Here is a 20,977-nt window from a genome sequence, read left to right on the forward strand (position 1 = left end):
CAAATTATCCAGTCTAAATGAGGAGAAAATAAGACTTTAAAATGAATAGAATCTCAGAAACACGTGGGACAATAACAAAAAAAATCTAAAATTAATGTGATCAGAGACTCAACGGGAAAATAGAGTGTGGTGCCCAAAAATATTTGAAGATAAAATGATTGAAAATTTCCCAAATTGGGCAAAAGACGTAAGTTGACAAATTTAAGAGATTGAGCGAACTCCAAGCAGGATAAATCCAAATAAATCCATGCCCAAATACATAATAATCAAATATCTGAAAACTAAAGACAAATTTAAAACTTTTAGAAACAGCCAGAAAACAATGATTATTACCTACAGCATTAAAACTATTCAAATGACAGCATATTTTTAGCAGAAATCATGAAGGCCAGAAGGACGTGTCATAAGAGTTTTCAAGTGCTGAAAGAAAAAGAAAAACTGTCACCCAGAATTCTATGTTCGGCAAAACTAACTTTCAAGTATGAGGGTGAAATAAAGATATTCTCGGATGAAGAAAATCTAAGAAAATTTGTTACCAGCAGAACTGCCTTAAAAATTTTTTTGCTAAAGGAAGTAATTCAGACAGAAAATAAATGATAACAGAAGGAAATGTGGAACGTTTGGAATGAAGATGAGCCTCAGAAAGGATATATTACTTTTCTATTGCTTTATAACAAATTACTAGAAACTTGGAAGCTTAAAACAACACATTGTGGATGAATATTTTGGGCATGGCTTAGCTGGATTCTCTGTTTCAGGGTCTCACCAGGTTACAACACAGGTGTTGGTGGGACTGTGTTCCTTTCTGGATCTTGGAGTCTTCTTCCAACCTCATCTCAGTGTTAGAAGAATTCAATTCCTTGCAGTTGTAGGAGTGAGGTCCTCAGATCCCAAAGGACACCCACAGATTTTGCAATGTGTTCCTAAATAAGCAGTTCGATCAGACCATCTTTCTTCTTCAAGGACTGCTGTGGTTAGGTGACGCTCATCTGCAACAACACGGTGTAATTCAGCACTTCTCATGCTCTTCTTCTCAAGCTCCTCAAAAATCCACTTTTTTTCAGGGTGATGTCAATGAAGTCCAACAGTGAGCTGAACATGAAGCCCCACCTGGGCCTGCAGACTATACCCAAAAAGAAGAAGAATTTAAAAGAAAAAACAATTTGTTCTTACAACATAATATCCAAAATGTCCAGGATACAATAAAAAATCCATATACGAAGAACCAGTACATTGAGAAGAGATGATCAACATTGAGAAGAGATGTTGATTGAGATGATCAACAGGTGCCAGCGTTGAGATGACTCAGGCATTGGGATTATCTGACAAGAATTTTAAAGCAACTATCATGAAAATGCTTCATCGAGCAATTACTAACACTCTTAATACAAATAGAAAGTAGAAAATAAATAGAAGATATAAAAAGGTACCAAGGGAAATTATGTAACAAAAATATAATAATTGAAATTAAAAACTCACTGGGCTGCCTCAGTAGTGGACAAGAGATGATAGAGGAACGAAAAATCGATGAACTCAAAAACCTATCAATAGAAATGTCTGGTCTGGGCCAGGCATGGGGGCTCATGCCTGTAATCCCAGCAGTTTGGGAGGCCGAAGCAGGTGGATTACTTGAGGCCAGGAGTTCAAGACCAGCCTGGCTAACATGGCAAAACCCCGTCTCTACTAAAAATACAAAAATTAGCCAGGTGTGGTGGTGCATGCCTGTAATCCCAGCTACTCGGGAGGCTGAGGCAGGAGAATTGCTTGATCCTGGGAGGTGGAGATTGCAGTAAGCCGAGATCGCAGCACTGCACTCCAGCCTGGGTGACAGAGCAAGACTCCATCTCAAACAAACAAACAAACAAACAAACAAAAAACTGAAAAGAGAAATACAGAAAGCCACCATTAGAGTTGGAGACTGCAACATTTCTCTGTCAGTAATTGACAGAATAAGAACACGGAATATTGGCAAAGATATAAAAATCCTGAAAAATACTATCAAGCAAATTGACTTAATCATCACTTATAAAACACATGAGCTGGACCAGTGGAATACACATTATTTTCAAGTGCACATGTAACATTCAGCACGATAGACCGTATTTGAGCCATAAAGCAAATCAACAAATTTAAAATAACTAAAATAATACAAATTTTATTCTCTTACTACAGTGAAAACCAAGTACAAACTAAGCGCAAAAATATATCTTGAAAATGTATTTGAGGACATTTTTAAGACCAATAACTCATTTAAACAATTATCTTTAAATGATTTATTTAAAAATTATCTTTTGGGCCAGGTGCAGTGGCTTATGCCTGTAATCCCAGGCTTTGGGAGGCCAAGGCAAGAGGATCACTTGAGCCCAAGGGTTCAACACCAGCCTGGGCAACATAGTGGGACCCTACCTCTAGAAAAAATTTAAACATTAGCCCACCATGGTGGTGCACACCTGTGGTCACAGCTACTCGGGAGGCTGAGGTGGGAGAATCTCTTGAGCTTGGGAGGTGGAGATTGCAGTGAACTGAGATCGTACCTCTGCACTCCAGCTTGGGTGACAGAGCAAGACCCTGTCTCAATAATAATAATAATAATAATAATAATAATAATAATAATAATAATACAAATCTTTTGACCAAAAGGAATTCAAAAGTGAAATTATAAAATATTTTAAATTATACACAATAGAATTTGTGAAATGTACTCAAAGTTCAGAGGGAAATTTATAGCATTACTTATAATACTTAAATTAGAAAAGGAGAAATGTCTCAAATTAGTGACCCAAGCATCTACCTTAAGAAACTAGGGAGAAAAAAGGAATACTGTTTGCAATCTGTGAGCATTTTTTATATTTAGTGATTAAAATCACAGCCTGGCTACTATCAGGGCCATTTTCCACTTTCTCAGCATGAACTCACTTTTGGTGCCACATTTCTTTTACTGTGAAATAAATTCTTTGATCAGAAGCAATCTTGTGTGAAACAGTGAATAAAGCTAGAGAAGGCAAATCCATGTTCAAAGTAAGCGTCTATTCCACTGTGGACAAATCAACGTCCCCTGCTTGATGGGAGGGGTTCAGTGGAATCATCTCCTTGTGCTTATATTTTTGTGCACAAGAATATGACATGCTTCATGAAAGGAAGAACTTAGCTTACTGCTAAATCCCCGGGCTCAGGAGGGTGCATGCCACATAGGGGCTCAGTACTTTCGCTGAATGAAGAAATACACTTAAGTGTTCTATAGCACAAAGTTTTCGCAGGGGCTTTTCTTCTGTTTCTTGGATTATATTTTCCTTAAGATGAACTCTTCATCTTTCTTTTGCAGACTGTGTTTCTTCCTGTCTTTCCTTTTCATCTGGGTTCTCTCATTCCCCTTCTATCATATGTATGTGTGGTTGCTGAGCTGTTTCTTTTTTTTAAAGACCGCTTTATTAAGAAGTAATTTATATGCTGTAAAGGTTACCAGCTTAAAGCGTAACTGACTTTCTTCCCTTAGCACCGTGTTTTTGAGGTTTATTCACGTTATGGTGTGTATCAGCACTTCATTCCTTTATGTGATGAAATAGTATTCCATTATATGAATGAACTATATTTTGTTTATGCATTATTCATCAGTGGGACATTTGGGTTGTTTCCACTTTTTTACTATGAATAATGGTGCTGTAAACAAGTTTTTTAGTGTATGTTCTAAAACCTAAAATAACAATAGACAGATAGGCTCTCCAAAGGAGTTTATCTGGGATTAGTGGGGGATTGCAATCCAAGATACCCAGGCCACAATGAACCAAGAAACACCCGAAGACGCTGGGGTCAAGGCAAACTTTTATAAAGACAAAAAGGAGAAAGTTATGTAAGCTGGTTTGAAACAAAAACTATTGACTGTTGAAGCTCATAGCTCCTCATCAGTCACACTGGCTGTTGCTGGGGAGATGTCGTCACAGAAGCAGCTTAACATGGGGTTTTTATGGTTTCCAGAGAGTCCCTGTAATAGTTCTTATCATAGGCACGTGTGTGAGTACTCCTCCTCAGGGCCTCCTGGATTCATTTTGCTAGGGTTTGACCTAAGTGACCCCATTCTGGTGCTGACAACTTTCACAACATATCTCCACTTCTCTTGGGTGTATACCTAGAAGATTTGCCAAGTCACATGGTAACTCTACGTTTAACGTTTTCACAAATTGCCAGACTGTTTTCCTGGGCAGCTACATCACTTTACGTCACCACCAGCAACATCTGAAGGTTCCAATTTCTCCACATTCTCATCAATACTTGTTATTGTGTTTTCTTTTTCTTTTATTTTTTAGAGAGAGTGTCTCGCTCTGTGGCTCAGGCTGGAGTGCAGTGGTGTGGTCACAGTATCGATGAAGAGTCCAACTCTGTAAAACATTTGAAGAGATTTATTCCGAACCAAATATGAGTGAGGCACAGTATCAAGAGGTCCTAAGAACATGTGCCCAGGGTGGTCCGGCTACAGCTTGAATTTATACATTTTAGGGAGACATAAGACACCAATCAATACGTGTAAGATGTAGACTGGTTCCATCTGGAAAGGCAGGACAGCTCGAAGCAGGGGCTTCCAGATCATGGGTAGATTCAAGGATTTTCTAATTGGCAATTGGTTGAAAGCGTTATTGTTTAAAGACCTCTAATCAACAGAAGGGAGTGTCTGGGTTATGATAAGGGATTGTGGAGACCAAGGCTCTTATCATGCGGATGAAGCCTCCAGATTGCGAGCTTGAGAGAGAATAGATTGGAAATGTTTCTTAGACTGAAAAAGGTGCCAGATTTGTGACTGATTCTCTGGTGTGTCAGGGAAAAGACCTGAAAGGGAAGGAGATTCTTTGCAGAATGTAGATTTTTCCAAGACACAGCTATGCAGGGCCATTTCAAGATATGGCAAAGAAACATATTTGGGGTTAAAATATTTTGATTTCTTTCTTTATCTGTCATGTGATGTTATGCCAGAGTCAGGTTGGAAAGTAAGCCACATCATATAGGGTTAAATAAAACTGCTTTGAGATTTTATGATTTATAGGGTGCAACTCCCCAGCCCCTTAGATAGGAACTTGGGCAAGAGGGAAAAAAGGTCAGAGTTTAGTCCTCAGTAGCTAACTGTAACTCCACCTCCTGGGCTCAAAGATCGTTCCCACCTCAGCTTCCCAAGTAGCTCAGACTACAGGCGCACACCTGCTTATTTTTATTTATTTTTTTTAGAGACAGGTGTCACTATGTTGTGCAGGCTGGCAGGCTGGTTAAGAATGCCTTTCATTATAGTCATTCTAGTGGGTGGCGAGTCATTTCATTTTGTTCTTGTGTAAAAGGACAACTTCATAATACGTGAACAAATTCCCTTGGTTTTCTCTTTGAGCATTTTGCAAGTTGTATTTTGTGTTCTATTCTACATTCCGTGCCCTGATAGCTAGGAGTGAGGCAGGGAAAAGCTCAGCTGAGACTATATCTTTGCTAGAATATCTGGTCTCTGGTTTCTTGACTAGGATTTTCTAAATGTCGTGAACGAAAGTTTCCTCCCCCGGGAGTGATGCAATGACCCCTGGAGGTCACCCCAGGCTTTGGATCCTTTATCTGGTTCAGCAGGGAACACCTGAACCCATCAGAGTCCCTCCTGTTTATTCACGAGCCCTCTCTCACTGGTCTCTTCCCAGCAGCCCTTTTCACTTCCCCCAGCAGTAACAGGAGAAAGATATAGATACCTCTCTGTTCTCCCAATTAACCTGTTTTTCCTCACCAGTGAGACCCCCTTTTTTTTTTTTTGGAGACAGAGTTTCGCTCTTGTTGCCCAGGCTGGAGTGCAATGGTATGACCTCGGCTCACAGCAGCCTCTGCCTCCCAGGTTCAAGCAATTCTCCTGCCTCAGCCTCCCGAGTAACTGGGATTACAGGCACCTGCCACCACGCCCAGCTAATTGTTTTGTATTTTTAGTAGAGACGGGGGTTTCGCCATGTTGGCCAGGCTGGTCTCGAACTCCTAGCCTCAGGTGATCTGCCCGCCTCGGACTCTCAAAGTGCTGGGATTGCAGGCATGAGCCACCACACCTGGCCTCCAGTGAGACTTTCTGAGTTTTGTTGTGCCACCAGGGCCATTTGCGGGAGTAAACTTACACACCTGAGCAATAATTTTTTTTCCCTGTATTCACAATTTTTTGACATTTTTGGCATTTGGCTGTATCCTTTTGCTTGTTTGCTGTGGAGTTTTCATTTGTTTGCTGGTTTTGGGCAGGAAGGAGGTGCTGGCTTTTACTATAGTGTTCATCATTTAAGTATTTGAGAAAGGAGATGCTGTAATCCAGCTGCACTCCACCACTTTAAAAATTCTCAGCAATACTTTTAGGTGTTTAGCTTACTCCCAGCAATTCCTCCTTACTCATTCATCAAACTCCTAGTCACTGTGCACCTGCTGTATGGCCGGCAGGGCTCTCAGAGCTGAACTACAGCAGAGAACCAGAGCCCTGTCTTCGTGGAGCCTTAGTAAATTATGTCCACGTCTCCATCAAAGCTTATTTTGCATAAAAATGTTGTGTTTATGGAAGACAATTTCAATACTTTACATTTAAAAGAATTTAAATCAAATTTGCCTAGGTTACAAAATTAACCAATAGGTCTAGCGCGTAGCATGAGGACTACAGTTATCATATTATAAATTTGCTAAGAGTAGATTTTAAGTGCTCTTACCATGAAAGAAACGCATATGATGTATATACAATAAAAGTTAAAAAAATGTCTCTACCCCCTAACATTCATGTGACACTTCATACTCTACCAAAAGTGCAGAATAGAGGGGATGCTTTAGAGCAGGAGCGGAGGAATCTGCCTTCATTTTTCCTGGGTGTTTTTTTTTTTTCCTTTTTATGCATATTCTGCTTATGTAGTGCCTTCATTTTCAGGCTTTTTCAATGTTGTATTTGAGAAGCTGCCTCAGGTACAGCTCATTTTCCACTCATTGCTTACAGGATGAATTAAAATCATTTGCATATTCCGTAGCTGATGATATGCCCAAAATAAATGCAAGTCTGGCATAAGGTATTAAAAAAAAAGTACAGAGAAATGAAGTTGTGTGGCATAGAGAAGATATTTTTACATTTTAAAATCTTGAAGCATAAGATCTTTGAAAAAATCTTTTTATAAGCACCATAAACCAGAGTTGTTCCCTCAGCAATTTGCAGAAATCAGATCAACATGGTGTTACAAATATTTACTTGAAGCCAATTTCTATATATTATCTCCTTGCAGCCACCTCACCTGCCAATCCCTGGAATTGTACACAGTCCCTTCAAAACCTTGAGGACACCCGTGGCATTAACTCAGCAAATAAATGAGTGCCTCTGTGTGCACGGCATTGTTCTAGGGACAACGGAGGTGGTAGAAATAAATAACCCAGCACCTTCCCATGCGGCATTACTGGGGTAAACAGAAGAGAGCTGACAAAGCAAGGTAGAGATTCTTGAGGAGAAATCATGACAGATAGCCTGTGCAGTGATAAATTCTGAGTATCTAGAGAACCATCAATAGAGGATGGTTGACTGATACGGTTCCCAACCTGTGTGAACAGGATGGCTATCTAATCATATCCCTGGGTCGGAGGCCATAGCTCACACATGATAGACTATTTGTGTCCTTTCCACCCCAAATTCACATGTGGAAATCCTCACCACCGTAATAATGGTATCAGGAGGTGGGACCTTTGGGAGGTGATTAGGTCATGAGGGTGGAGCTCTCAGGATTGGGATTAGTGCCCTTATAGAAGAGGCCCCAGAGAGCTCTTCCCTGCCTCCACCATGTGAGGATGTGAGATGTTATGAGGAAGAAGGCCCTCACCAGATACCAAATTTACCAGCACCTTCATCTTGGACTTTCTAGCCTCCAGAACTCTAAGAAATAAATTTCTGTTGTTAAGCCACCCCGTTTATGGTGTTGTTATAGCAATCCTGAAAATCTAAGACAGCAGAGGAATAGAACCTGAAGGTCAGACTCCAACATGGCATTTTGCTGCCAGCAGAGGCCCATGGGATTTGCTACAAGAGATTGCACCCACAGGTGCCCTTTGAAAGTATAGTTTTGTTCTGCCGTTTCTTTTCGGGGCTGTGTATGAGTTCATCGTTCATAAATTTGTTTGTACTATTTGAAAATCTCTTCATATTTCCTGCTAGTTCTGTCTCAGGCCATCGGCTCTATCAAGTCCTTGATCTGAAGCATTCCTGACTGGCTTACATCCTTTAGGTTCCAAGGGCTATACCCTTGTGCAAACTTTTTAGGATTTGGGAACAAGTTCATTCATGCCTCCTTTCATGGATTCTGAATCTTTGAGCTTTCCTCTCTCAGACACTGCAGCTTCATTATCTAACTCAGGCCCCAGAGCCACAAAAACGGTTAATCAAGGATGCTGTTACCTATTTCCAGAGCGGCTGTTTCTGGAAATAGAATGGGGGAGCAAATGTAATGGGGATGCGCCACCTAGTGACGAGAGATGGAACTGTCACTCAACTCAGAAAACGGCTGTGCTTCAAAAGAACAGCAAGTGATCACTGAAGTGATTTAATTAAACTTTCAGGTAAACTGAAATCAACAAATCATCTGGTGAATGAAATATGCAGATATTTTATAGCTTCTAGATATGATACGGTGGTTAACAGTCTTCTGGATAATACACACAAGTGTTTAAAAAGCAGTAACTCAGATACCCACATTTGAAAGAAAAAATGCTGTAAGTTTTTAAATGTTTCAAAAGCAACCTTGAGTAAAAATCTTTTTGAATTAATAACTGAGTTTTTTTCCCCAATAAAGGGTCTATAACAGATCTATACTCAAAAACATTTATATATTTCCAGTGTCAATAAACCAGCCAATTATGACTGTTAGAATGGAGTAATGCCCTGAAAAATAAAAATGTTATTCTTAACAATAAAGGTAAGTTGTAATGATTATTCAAGATTATATTTAATATAGAAAACAGGCCCACAGTATTTCTTAACTTGCAATTTTATTAATTTTTCAGCACTCTTACCTTTTATATACTACTAAGAAAATGTAAACCATAATTAGACATAAACATTCTGCAGTTTAATTCAAATTTTCATATATACAGACCAGACTACATACATATTACACTGCAAAACTTACACATGACTGAAGCTGAGCTTAATAACTTCAATTAGCTAACAATAAAAGCACTCCCACTGCCTGCGGTCACAGCTGAAAGGCTCTTCAAGGCAGACTACATGGACTGGAGATACAAGTGATGTAGTTTGACTTGGGCAATACAAAACAAAAGTCACAGGAATTAAATGGATTTTCAATCACTGTGTAATTCATTCTCCTGGCTTAAGTACGTTTTAATTTTTTCACAGAAAAAAATATATTTCAGGCAAATAAAAACAAATTCCAGATTAGCACAGTTCAGTGTTTCATTTATTTTACCTTTATCAAGGCAAACAAAGTACAGATGCTGTACATTAAAAACAGAAATGTATCACTCACACCACATCAATTCCTATGGACAAAAGGGCTTTTTCTAAGCCCTGCTCCTTTCTGAAGCACACACCACAGCTAAATGTACAAAGAGCCATCTGCTGGTCCAACGTAGCCAACTCCAATGAGCAGGACGTCTATCAGCGTCCATATTCCCAGGCCACCGAAGCTGAAGAGCTTGCCGAGGCCTTCTCGCCACTGGCCCAGGTAGAAACGGTCTGCTCCAAACCCACCGAGGGTGATGCTGCGATGGCAAACAGACAGGATTCCATGAGACCACCTCCACCCTGTGGCCAGTTAGGGTTTAATCACTGCGTTATGTCAGATTTGAGAAAGGGCTTCCACTGATCACAGCCCTTAACTGGAACACAAGTGACTATTTCACAAATTGACACCACCAAATGATTATGGGCAGGGAGACTGTTTACATGTCAAAAGTAAACATACAATTTTTAGCTGTACTAAAAACTAATGTTTTCTTTTTTTTTTTTTTAAAGTGATCAATCTCATTGCTTTTTAGTCAAAACAAAGCAAAGACACAGTCTAACAGGAAGTGCACTAACACGGGGTCAGGGCTGGGGTCGGGAGGAGCCCACCACCACCTGGATGACCTGGATCAAGTCGTCCATGTTTTCAGTCTATTTTTTCATTCATCTCTAAAATCTTAATGTTAGGAATAAGTGACTTTTAAGGATCTTTTAAATTCTAAGATCTAATAATACTGAAACAATATTATGGAAAATTTCTAAACACATAACAATAAAAAGTAAAGAGAACAGTACCCATGACTCAGCTCCAATAATCAACACTTGGCCAGCCGTGTTTCAGCAAAACCCTCCTCTTTCCCCTCCAGAGTACCCTGAAGCAAACCTTGGGCATCATCTCATTACAGTGAAGATTTTAAAAGAAACCATGTTGCCGGGCGCGGTGGCTCACGCCTGTAATCCCAGCACTCTGGGAGGCCGAGGCAGGCAGATCACGAGGTCAGGAGATCGAGACCATCCCGGCTAACACGGTGAAACCCTGTCTCCATTAAAAGTACAAAAAATTAGCCAGGCGTGGTGGCAGGCGCCTGTAGTCCCAGCTGCTTGGGAGGCTGAGGCAGGAGAATGGCATGAACCCGGGAAGTGGAGCTTGCAGTGAGCCGAGACCGAGCCACTGCACTCCACCCTGGGCGACAGAGACAGACTCCATCTCAAAAAAAAAAAAAAAAAAAGCAAAAAAAACAAAAAAAACCATGTAGAGTGCTGAGAAGTTTTAATTGTTGAAAGTATGTTATAGTATAGTACTGTAAGAGGTTAACAATGTAGGGAAACCAGGTTAGGGGTATATAAGAACTCTACTACCTTTGCAACTTTTCTGTAAATTAAAATTATTCCAAGTTTCAAACATTTATTTATTTATTTAAAAAGCCAGTTGTTAATTTGAACCACTGTCAGCAATGGTTACTAATCTTTTTTTTTGAGACAGAGTCTTGCTCTGTCACTGAGGCTGGAGTGCAGTGGTGCAATGCCAGCTCACTGCAGCCTCCTCCTCCTGGGCTCAAGTGATCTTCCCATTTCAGCCTCTACCACGCAGCTGGAAGCACAGACATGCACCACGATGGCAGGCTTTTGTATTTTTGGTAGAGATGGGGTTTCACCATGTTGGCCAGGCTGGTCTTGAACTCCTGACCTCAAGCAATCTGCCAGCCTCGGCCTCCCAAAGTGCTGGGATTACAGGTGTGAGCCATTGCACCTGGCCTATCTTATTTTTGTTAATCTCATTTTCTATCCTGGCATCCTGTTTTACTTTTCAGTTACACTTTTCCTGCCAGGCAAGATCCTTTTTTCCTCAGCTCAAGTTCTAATGCAGTGGTTCTCAGCAAGGGGCAATTTTGTCCCCTAGAGGACACCTGGCAACATCTGGAGACACACTGTCACAACTGCAAGGGATAGGGGGTTTGCTACTGACAAGTAGTAGGTAGAGGCCAGTGATGCTGCTAAACATCCTGCTATGCACAGGACAGCCCCAAGACAAAAACTCATTCAGCCCAAAATGTCAGCAGTGATGAGGCTGAGAAATCCTGCCCTATGGCTGCAATGCTGCAGGCCTCAGGGTCTCAGGCACGAACTCAAAACTTCAACTGTAGGCAGCATAACCTTTTCACTAATCAGTTAACCCGGGTCTTACCTGCCCTGCCCTTTGGTGGGAAGAATTGCTATAATTTCTTAAAGTACTGTTGAGAAGTTTAACAAACAGCACATTTCTATGTAAGAAATATAAGCCTATAATTATCTGCAGATGCTGAAATTATAGGTAATCTTTAATGTTTTTGTCATTTTCATTTTTCCAGTTTTCAGTGTTCAGCATGTATTACTTTTTATAATAGTTACTTAAAATTAAAGATATACATCATAAAACCGCCGATTGCAGATAGTCCACTGCATTTTACTGATTCGTGGTACATGCAGAATGGGAAACGTAATGTGCAGGCAGCCTGGGAGAAAAGCTAACATGCCTGCCACTCAATTCTACAGAGGTACTGGTCTGATCATCTCAACTCTTCCAGCTGTTTCCTAGAGTCTAACACATGTGGTAGGATCTGAGTGAAGAATGAAGTGGACTGAGCTCAATGTCTGGAAGATTCCACCAATCCCAAAGAAATCCAAACGGACTTCTAAACTTACTAGTAACAAAGCTTACCTTAGAGCCAGAGCAGTAGACCACTTATAGCCTCCAGTCCAATTGCAATATAGCATTTTGGGAAAAGTACGGTTACCTTAAAAAAAAAAAAAAAGAAAGAAAGAAAAATACAGGGTATAAAAATACTCTCAGAAAGACTTAATTGTAACAAATGGGCTCAAAATTTAAAATGTGAAAAGTCAACTCTCTTTACGGTAGTACATGTTGAAGTGAAGAGTACAAAGCGCTTACCATCTATCTGTATAGATGTAATATTTAAATCAGCTAAGTTAGGATTACAATGTGAAGAACATAAAATGCTCACCCACATATCAAAACTTACGGGGAAGTTACGAGTATATAAGACAGTGTGGTCCTGAGGCATAAAAATCACCCAATAGGAAAAGAAGAGAAAGTCTAGAACCAGAAATATACAAATACTTCATGTATGACAGAGGTCACACACGGATCAACAGGGAAGAGTTGAGACAAGTGGCCATCCATGTGGGGGGACAATTAAAGCTGAATCTACCTCACACCATCTACCAGGACCAATTCCAGGTGGATTCTAAACCTAAATGTGAGATGTTAAACTTACAACTTTCAAAAGAAAATGTAGCAAATTGTCTTTATTAACCTAGGGTAGAAAAAGATTTCTTAAACCCACAACAAAAAAGGACTAACTCTAATAACTTACAGTTATTATATTTTTAAAGTTCTGTTCATGAAAATATACAATCATGCAAAAAAAAAAAAATCAAAATCTGGGAGAGGGTTTCAGGGACAGCACAGGTAATATCCAGAATATAAAAGAAAATCTAGACAACTTTAAGACCAAAGTTAAGAATTACAACTCTTGGAGAGAATATGGCTCATCAGGAACAGTTATATGGCGCGGGTGGGAATGTCAGTCAATACAGCCATTTAGAGAATGACACATGCTGGAAAGTACATACTAAAGAAGCTCTTGAACCGGTGCCACCAGGAGACAGGCAAAGAAACTTTAACAGTCACAACAGCAGAAAACAGCACATAACAAATATACTGGAGAATAAACTGTGATACAATCTTACAATAGATTATTACACAGAAGTAAAAAAAAGAAGAGAAGTCACACGGATGATGGACGAATCGTAGAACCATAATGTTGAGGAAATAAGCAAGTTTCAGAAGAGCACATAGCCTGGAATCATTTTATACGGTTCTAAAACATGAATTATTCAATATTATATGGTACTATTATTTTATTACATATATGCAATAAAACTATAAAAAAAACTTAAAAGGAAGTGAAATAAAAAATTCAAAAGGGTGGTTACCTTGGAAGAGGAGGAAGAGCAACCAGGTGAGGGCAAGCAGTCAGGCAGTCAGGCGGCCGCAATGGTATTGGTGCTGCTTTCATTGTTATTTTGGGTAAAAGTCAATTACTGTATATTACGCTTTATACTTCACATATTTTTCTTATTTTATCAAATATTACATTTAAAAAGAGAATTGAAATTTTCTGGATGCTTTACTTTAGTATGTTGAGTTTACTGATGATGCTTGGCACATCTAAAGAGCTGCCCATAAATGTTTCTAATTAAGTAATTTGACTCTCAAATTTCTGGTTAAAGTCCCTTCAATAAACTTAGAGAAAAACATTTTGTTGACAAATGTCCTTGAACTCTGACCTACCCAAGCAGTGGACGTGATCCCGCGCCGTGCAGTTGGCAGGGTAGCGCTGCCGAGGACAGGACACCGTCATGCAGCTGGTGGAGTTGGTACACTCGTAATCTGTTTCAGGAAGCTGCCAGCAAAATCTGCAAGTCATGTTAATGATGAAGTTCTTTTGGGATTTGAAGTCTTGATCCTATGTAGCAAATGACACAAAACTCATCAATCACAATGGTGTAGTCTGTTAAGATGTCAGTAAGACGACACAGTCACCTGGCACAAAATTCCATAAACGCTTGTATTTAGGACCTAGGAGTAAGTGTCAGAAAAACAGTTACCAAAACAATATGTATGTAAAACAAATGTATATGTGACCCCATAATCATAAAACTACACACCCAAATATATGTACTTAAGGGAAAAAAACTAGATAAATTCACATCAAAATAGCAAAGGTTATTTCAGGGTGATATAATTATTTCATAACTTTTGCTTAGCTAAATTTTTCATAGTAAACGTATACTTTTATAATGCAGAAAAGAGGAAAATTTATTTTAGAAAGTCACAATCACGGATGGCTGGAAGGAACTGATGAATGCATTTGCTGAAGGTCACTGAGCTTCAAGTGAGGAGTGCAATCCAGGTCCCTGAACTCCAGCCTGATGCTTCTGTAATGGTTAACACACCGCCGTGCTTCCGAGTTGCCAACCTTCCCTAACATCTCCTGCCTTGCACAGCCTGGCAACTCGGGGTTGTTACAGCTGCTCCTACCACCAGGGCGTGTGGCACGTTTAACCCAGAGGCAGCCCAGCTCAGAAGCACCACAAGATGTGTGGGCTCGGTGAGTGTTCATTGGTGGCCAGAGATTTTTTTCATTTCAATTTCAAAAGCCATTATTTTGTATTCTGCTTACAAAAGTACAATGTTCTTTGTATGTTACATATATGAAGATTATAGACAAAAAACTATAGGTGTTCAGAGCTAACCACTTTTAATCTTCTTTCCATTTCTTCTACATGGGTACTTATAAATTTACTAAAATGGAATTATACTGAAAGCACTTTGTAGTCTTTTTACTCTACCTGACATTACATTGCAGTGCATATTTTTCAAAATCATTTTTATGTGGTCACACAATCATCTCTGTAAGCATCATATATATATATGTATACATATATATATATATGTATACATACACATACATACATTATTTTTTTTTCTTTTTTTGAGATTCACCCAGGCTGGAGTGCAGTGGTGCAGTCTCGGCTCACTTCAACCTCCGCCTCCCAGGTTCAAGAGGTTCTCCTGCCTCAGCCTCCTGAGTAGCTGGGATTAGAGACGCACACCACCATGCCCAGCTAATTTTTGTATTTTTAGTAGAGATGGGGTTTCACCATGTTGGCCAGGCTGGTCTCAACCTCCTGACCTCAGGTGATTCACCTGCCTCGGCCTGCCAAAGTGCTGGGATTACAGGTGTAGGCCACCATGTCCGGCCCATATTTGTTATTTTTTTTAACATTTCACAAATTTGCATGTCATTTTTGCACAAGAGCCATCCTAATTTTCTCTGTATGGTTCCAACTTTGGCATATGCGCTGATGAAGCTACTACTATTAATTTTCTTATCAATGCAAAAACCACTTTTTATGGAAAACATTCAAATATGCGTAAGACATCACTTGATTTAGGCAAACAGTTGGATCTGCAAAAAAATACGTTTACATCTGCCTATTTTCAGTGATGTGCTTAAAACACACTTTTTTTAATGGTTTTTTAAAAAGTAGGTGACACATGTACATGGTACACATTTCAAGACACAACAGGAGAGTGAGAAGTGAGCCGGCCTCGTCTGGCCCGGCTTCCGGGAGCCACTGCCCTCCCTAGGTCAAGTACCCTCTGTACTTCCAGAGAGAGCTTATTCTACACACAGGCACATTTATGTCATCTACATTTAATGTTCCCCAATACTTTCACTTAATTTTGTACATATATCAGTATATTATCTCTAGAGCTGCCTAGTTCTTTTTAATGGCTACAATGTGTTTATTCTATTACATGTGTACCATAAATTAAGCAGTTCATAGACATTTCACTTCTTTTGAATCTTTTGCTTTAATGAGCAATGCAGCTAAAAAATAAGCATACTTATTTGCATCCATATATAATGATATCTATAACATAAATTCCTAGATGTAGAACTGTGAGGTCAATGATTGTGTGCATGTATAAGTTTAACAGATATGGCAAATCACGTACAAGAGGTTGATCAATTTGATTACCTATTAATAAGATGAGTATCTGACCCTTATACTCTCACAAACTCAGAGTTAATCAAATTTAAAAAAATTGCCAATCTAAGGGTTAAAAATGTATGTTTGTATTTAATTATGAGAAAACTTATACGTTTTTCACGTTATAAATCTATTTGTATTTCCTTTCCTATGAACCATCTGCTCATGTCCTAACACTGTTTTTCTACAAGACTGTCATCTTTTCTGTGTGGGTTTTAGGAAGTGTTTATATATTATTGATATTAGTGTATTATTTGTCACATATGCTAGGAACACTTTTTCCTAGTTTGCCATGTCTTTTGCCTTTATGCTTTTTTTTTTTTTAGGTCATGCAGAAATCTCCAATTTTTAGTAGTCAAATGTATCAATTCTTTATTTTATGGCTTCTAAACTTTATTTCATACTTAGAAAAATATCCTCCATTTTGGGATTATAACAGCAACTATCTCGTGTTTTCTGTGGTACTTCAGGATTTCATTTTTCACGTTACATCTTTGGACTATCTGCAATTTATTCTGGATAAGACAGGCGTTCCAATTAATTTTGTTCTAGAGAGCTACCAGGCATTCCAGCATTTACTGAATCCATCTTCTCACCACAGATGAGCACTGGCCCTTCAAAAGCTCATCTATGGCAGAAAGACATTGCCACCTCCTCTGTACACTAGCTGTCACTATTGAGAACACAGGATCCATCTGAATGAATGAGACTTGCTTCAGATATGCTAGTAGACTGAGATCTTCTCCAGTCCTACAAAGCAACATTTCTGTCAAGCGCATTTCCAGCAGACATCAACTGGCTTGACAGTTACCATTATAACTAAAACAGTAGTGAGCTGATATGGAAAGGTCTATTGGGTTTTTAAATTTATTTCTACTTACATACTCAAAAGGGCAATCATAAAAGAATATTAAAATTATTCAGAATTTCTTCCCAATAGTCAAATCTGAATTGTTCTTCTAACTTAAAGTTTACAATGTATTTATTTAGAATAAGTAAGCTGCAGTACTTACAACACAGGTAACAGATGGTTTCACTGCACAGTCAAAAGTGACAGGCTTCCCATAGATACAGGAGAAATTTGTTGTGCAGTCTATACAGTCTGCAGGAAGTCTGCTACACAAACCATTGCTTGGACACTTCATCACATAAGGTGGGATTTCAGTACTTTCTGTGAGAGGCAAGAGAGAAGCTTATTCTCCTATAATACTGATTCGAATAACAGAGAACAATCTTCTAAGGTTAAGACACATGATCATTAGCAAGTAGACACTGCGCTGGAAGGGAAGAAGCATGGGACTGGAGTCAGAGACACCTGCAATTAAAGCAGAATTCTGCCCACGGCCAGCTGTGTGACCTGGTGAGCACCACACTTGTAAAACATTAGTTCATTCCTGCCTCCCGAGTGGCCGTGAAAACTAAAGGTGCTCATATACAAATAATGTATAGAAAATTCTGGGTATACATTAAGGGCTTAAAAAAAAAAAAGACTATCATTTTGTAAGCTGAAAAACTAAAACTTACAGTAGGGTTTTGCAAAATCACAGAGGAAGTCTGTGGCAAAACTGGAACTAGAACCCAAATCTCTCCATTTCCAATCCAGTGTTCTTTTTTATCTGAATTCACTAATTCAGAAATGAAGCCACTGACATCCTCAGGGCATCAACTTGAAAATGTCATTATTTCACACTGGTACTTCGATAAGCCACATTTGCTAATATAATATTTACAGTTTTATGCTACCAAAGTTCAAAATAGTTCTCTATTTTAATAACATCTTCAGTAAGCTGCAACTTTTTTCCAACCAACCTAATCAGCGTGCAATATATTTTTACCGACTGAAAGGATCAAAATTGCAAGTATTCCTGAAAAGAAGGGCTTTCAAAAGCCTGCAAGAGTTAAGAACTATTGTGCTTTCTCTAAAAAGTAATCTGAGTTTAAAATTCAAGTGCACTGCTGTTTTTTACATCCAAATGAGAATTGAAACTCTGCCAGTTTCAATTCACTGAAGTAATGTCACTTTAGTGATGAAATTAGAGCCAAAGCCTCCATCTAGCAAAACACACTAATGCTTGTTTAAAACTGGTCCTACTTTACTCACGGTATTAAGTGAACAATTCTACAAAATACTCTTTTTTTGATCCCGTGACTATGTGGCTGGAAGGTGGACACTTAAAATCACAAAGCAGAAATGACTTTAGGCCGTCAGACCAACCCCACCGCTTTAAAGATGAGGACCAAGGTCCAAAGGGGATAAATAATTTGTTCAAGATCCCAGTAGCAAAACCAGATCTAGATTTCAAGTCTCTATCAGTCCCGCTGTAATCCTTCCATTTCCACAGTCCTGAGGGAGCCTTTAATATCCAACATCAGGAACAGGGTTTTAGAAGTAGAGGAAATTTGCTGAAGGGAAAGCAGCACTGACTGAAGGTTACTTTGATGGATGAAGTGGAAAAATAATAGAAATAAGGAGACAAATGAGCGTGGGATTGGAAAAAGAGATGAGGCAGAAACGTCAAAAGGTATCCAAATACCAAGACTATCTACTGAAAATGGCTGTGTATCTGCCCTTAATTCACATAATCTAAAATACGGCTGTGTATCTGCCCTTAATTCACATAATCTAAAATACAATAAAATATTCAAAAATGGAAAGTGACTTCGTATACTAAAGGGAATTTTTATAAAAACAAAGAGAAACTACTAGATATAAATACATATATTTACCAGAATAGAAAATGTCTAGTACCTGCTGCCCTGGGAACTACTGTGAATGTGCGTGTTGGGCCCGGATCCTTTATTGACTGAGCCAGCGCCTGCGATTGCTCTAAATTTAAGGATCGTACAATTAGAGAAACATGTTATCCCGGGTCAAGAAAACCTTGTTTTGTGTGGTTAACACGGCGGGTCTACACCAGGCCAACAAGCTGCTCATGAAAACACAAAGCTTAGGGACGAAACGTCAACAGAGTAGACACCAGTTCAGGTCAGCCGGCAACGAGGGACCGAAGGATGACATCGCGCTCCAGTTCCGCCTCCCCGGCCCAGCCCCCAAGCGCTGCATCTCCGTTCCAGGGCTCCGCAGCCGCGATGGGCGGCCCGGTGTCGCCGGAGCGGAGGGGCGGCCTCGGGCCCGGCGTCCAGGGCGCCAGACTCCAGATGCAGCGACATGCCGCCCGGCACTCGGCCTCCTCCCCGCGTCAGCCTCTGCCCGTGGGCCCGGCCGCCACTCAGCCCCACCCGGCGCTGAACCCAGCCTTTGACTCACCACCGCCCGACAGAATGCAGAACTGCGAGAGGAAGAGCAGCACGCGACACAAGGCGCGGAGGCCTCGCAGCGGGCGCACCCCTCCCGCCATCTTGCCGGCGCCTGCGCACTTCCGGGCCGGGGGCGGGGCGCGGGCTCGCGCGGGAAGCGGGCGGCGCGGGCCGGGCCGGGCGCGCCTGGGAGCTGGAGCGTGAACCGGACGCAGGCGCGCTGCGGCTCCGGGCGGCCGGCGTTTCCGCTCTCGCTGTTCCCGCACGGGTCGCGGGTTTTCTTCGGGATGAGCCCTTTGGGAGGTACCCAAGGAGGATGCGAGCCTGGGAGGTTGTTCCATTTCCACGCGCCGCTCACGCCCTTGGACGAGGCCCTCACCCCTCCTTCCACTGCAGGAGACCGATTAAAGGTCATCCGTGGACCGAAATGCACGCCGGAAGCAACCAAGAGCAGAGGCGGGCAAATGGGGGAGGCTGGCCGCCCCAGTGTGTGGTCGGATGTTGTGTGCTGGATCTTGTGCGAAGGTTCTGAGGACAGTATCGCGTGGCGTTTCATCCTAAAGACACTTATTTACAGTCGGGGAAGCGGCCCCGGGACGACGAGGGCCCGAGGGACCCCTCCCCTGGGGCGGGCGCTCAGGCCTGCGGCGGCTTTCACTTCTGGCCAGCCTCTTGAAGATACGCAGCACTTCCAGAAAGTTCCTCTCAGACCTGGAGAAGCGGGATGGCCCGAGGCGCTGGGAAGTGAGGGGAGGGGCCAGAGCCCAGCCCTGCCTGGGAAGGTCGCGGCCGTCTGAGGAGCCGCGCTCAGGCCCCAGCTTGCGGAGACCCTTGCCAGTTTCTGTCACAGCACACCTGGAAGAAACCGTGCTGGTGACATGTGCTCTCCTCCCACCCACGTGCTGCGGGATCATTCATTCCGGGGTCTTCCGACTACCACCTCGTCACGTGCATGTTTGCTGAATGATTTTTAAAAAATACATGGAAAAGTGCCTGCACATAAGCCCTGAATGTTAGCTTTAAAAATCGTATCACGGCCGGGCGCGGTGAATTACGCCTGTAATCCCAGCACTTCGGGAGGCCCAGGCGGGCGGATCACGAGGTTAGGAAATCGAAACCATCCTGGCTAACACGGTGAAACCCCGTCTCTACTAAAAATACAAAAAATTAGCCAGGCGTGGGGGCGCGCGCTACTCGAGAAGCTGAGGCAGGAGAATCGCCTAAACCGGGGAAGCGGAGGTTGCAGTGAGCCCAGATCGCGCCACTGCACTCCAGCCTGGGCGACAGAGCGAGACTCGTCTCAAAAAATAAATAAAAATCGTATCACACAATCAGCACTTTATACTACTACACAAGTCTGGTATATATTGTTTTGTTTGCCAACTGTTTCACTGTTCACATCCCTCAGGAAGTTAACTAAATGATCAGTATATTGAAAAGAGATTATTTCTTACATTTCTTTTGAATTTCCCAGCATATCGCAAAATAATACTTCTTGTTTGGTAGCTGAATTCTCTATTGACATAATGCCATTTTAATTCAGTTCTGAGTACGTAGAGCATTCCTCTCTGTAAAATCTGAAACCCATTTCAGTATATAAATCCATGGAATGTCATCCCATCAAAAAAG

General features: G+C 41.0%; 1 protein-coding gene and 1 pseudogene across 4 annotated transcripts; both read right to left on the reverse strand.

Moving 5' to 3' along the window:
* Positions 1-371: 371 nt before the first annotated feature.
* On the reverse strand, positions 372-20,929 carry TM2D3 (TM2 domain containing 3). 4 transcript variants are annotated; one of them, XM_054450448.2, is made up of 6 exons: positions 19,359-19,492; positions 18,840-18,917; positions 17,104-17,261; positions 13,821-13,995; positions 12,165-12,240; positions 372-1,123 (listed from the first exon to the last, which is right to left on the reverse strand). In XM_054450448.2, the coding sequence occupies exons 1-6, from the start codon at positions 19,447-19,449 to the stop codon at positions 1,072-1,074; spliced, it is 630 nt and encodes a 209-aa protein (XP_054306423.1). In that variant the 5' UTR covers positions 19,450-19,492; the 3' UTR covers positions 372-1,071. The 4 variants fall into 4 exon arrangements, with proteins under 4 accessions (XP_054306423.1, XP_054306424.1, XP_054306421.1 ...); XM_054450446.2 differs by lacking the exon at positions 372-1,123 and adding an exon at positions 8,975-9,723; XM_054450449.2 differs by lacking the exon at positions 18,840-18,917 and having other exon boundaries at positions 19,359-19,488.
* LOC129014763 (U6 spliceosomal RNA) lies at positions 15,304-15,404 on the reverse strand (annotated as a pseudogene).
* Positions 20,930-20,977: the final 48 nt, after the last annotated feature.

The sequence above is a fragment of the Pongo pygmaeus genome, chromosome 16 (assembly GCF_028885625.2).
Source record: "Pongo pygmaeus isolate AG05252 chromosome 16, NHGRI_mPonPyg2-v2.0_pri, whole genome shotgun sequence".
Lineage (NCBI taxonomy): Eukaryota > Metazoa > Chordata > Mammalia > Primates > Hominidae > Pongo > Pongo pygmaeus.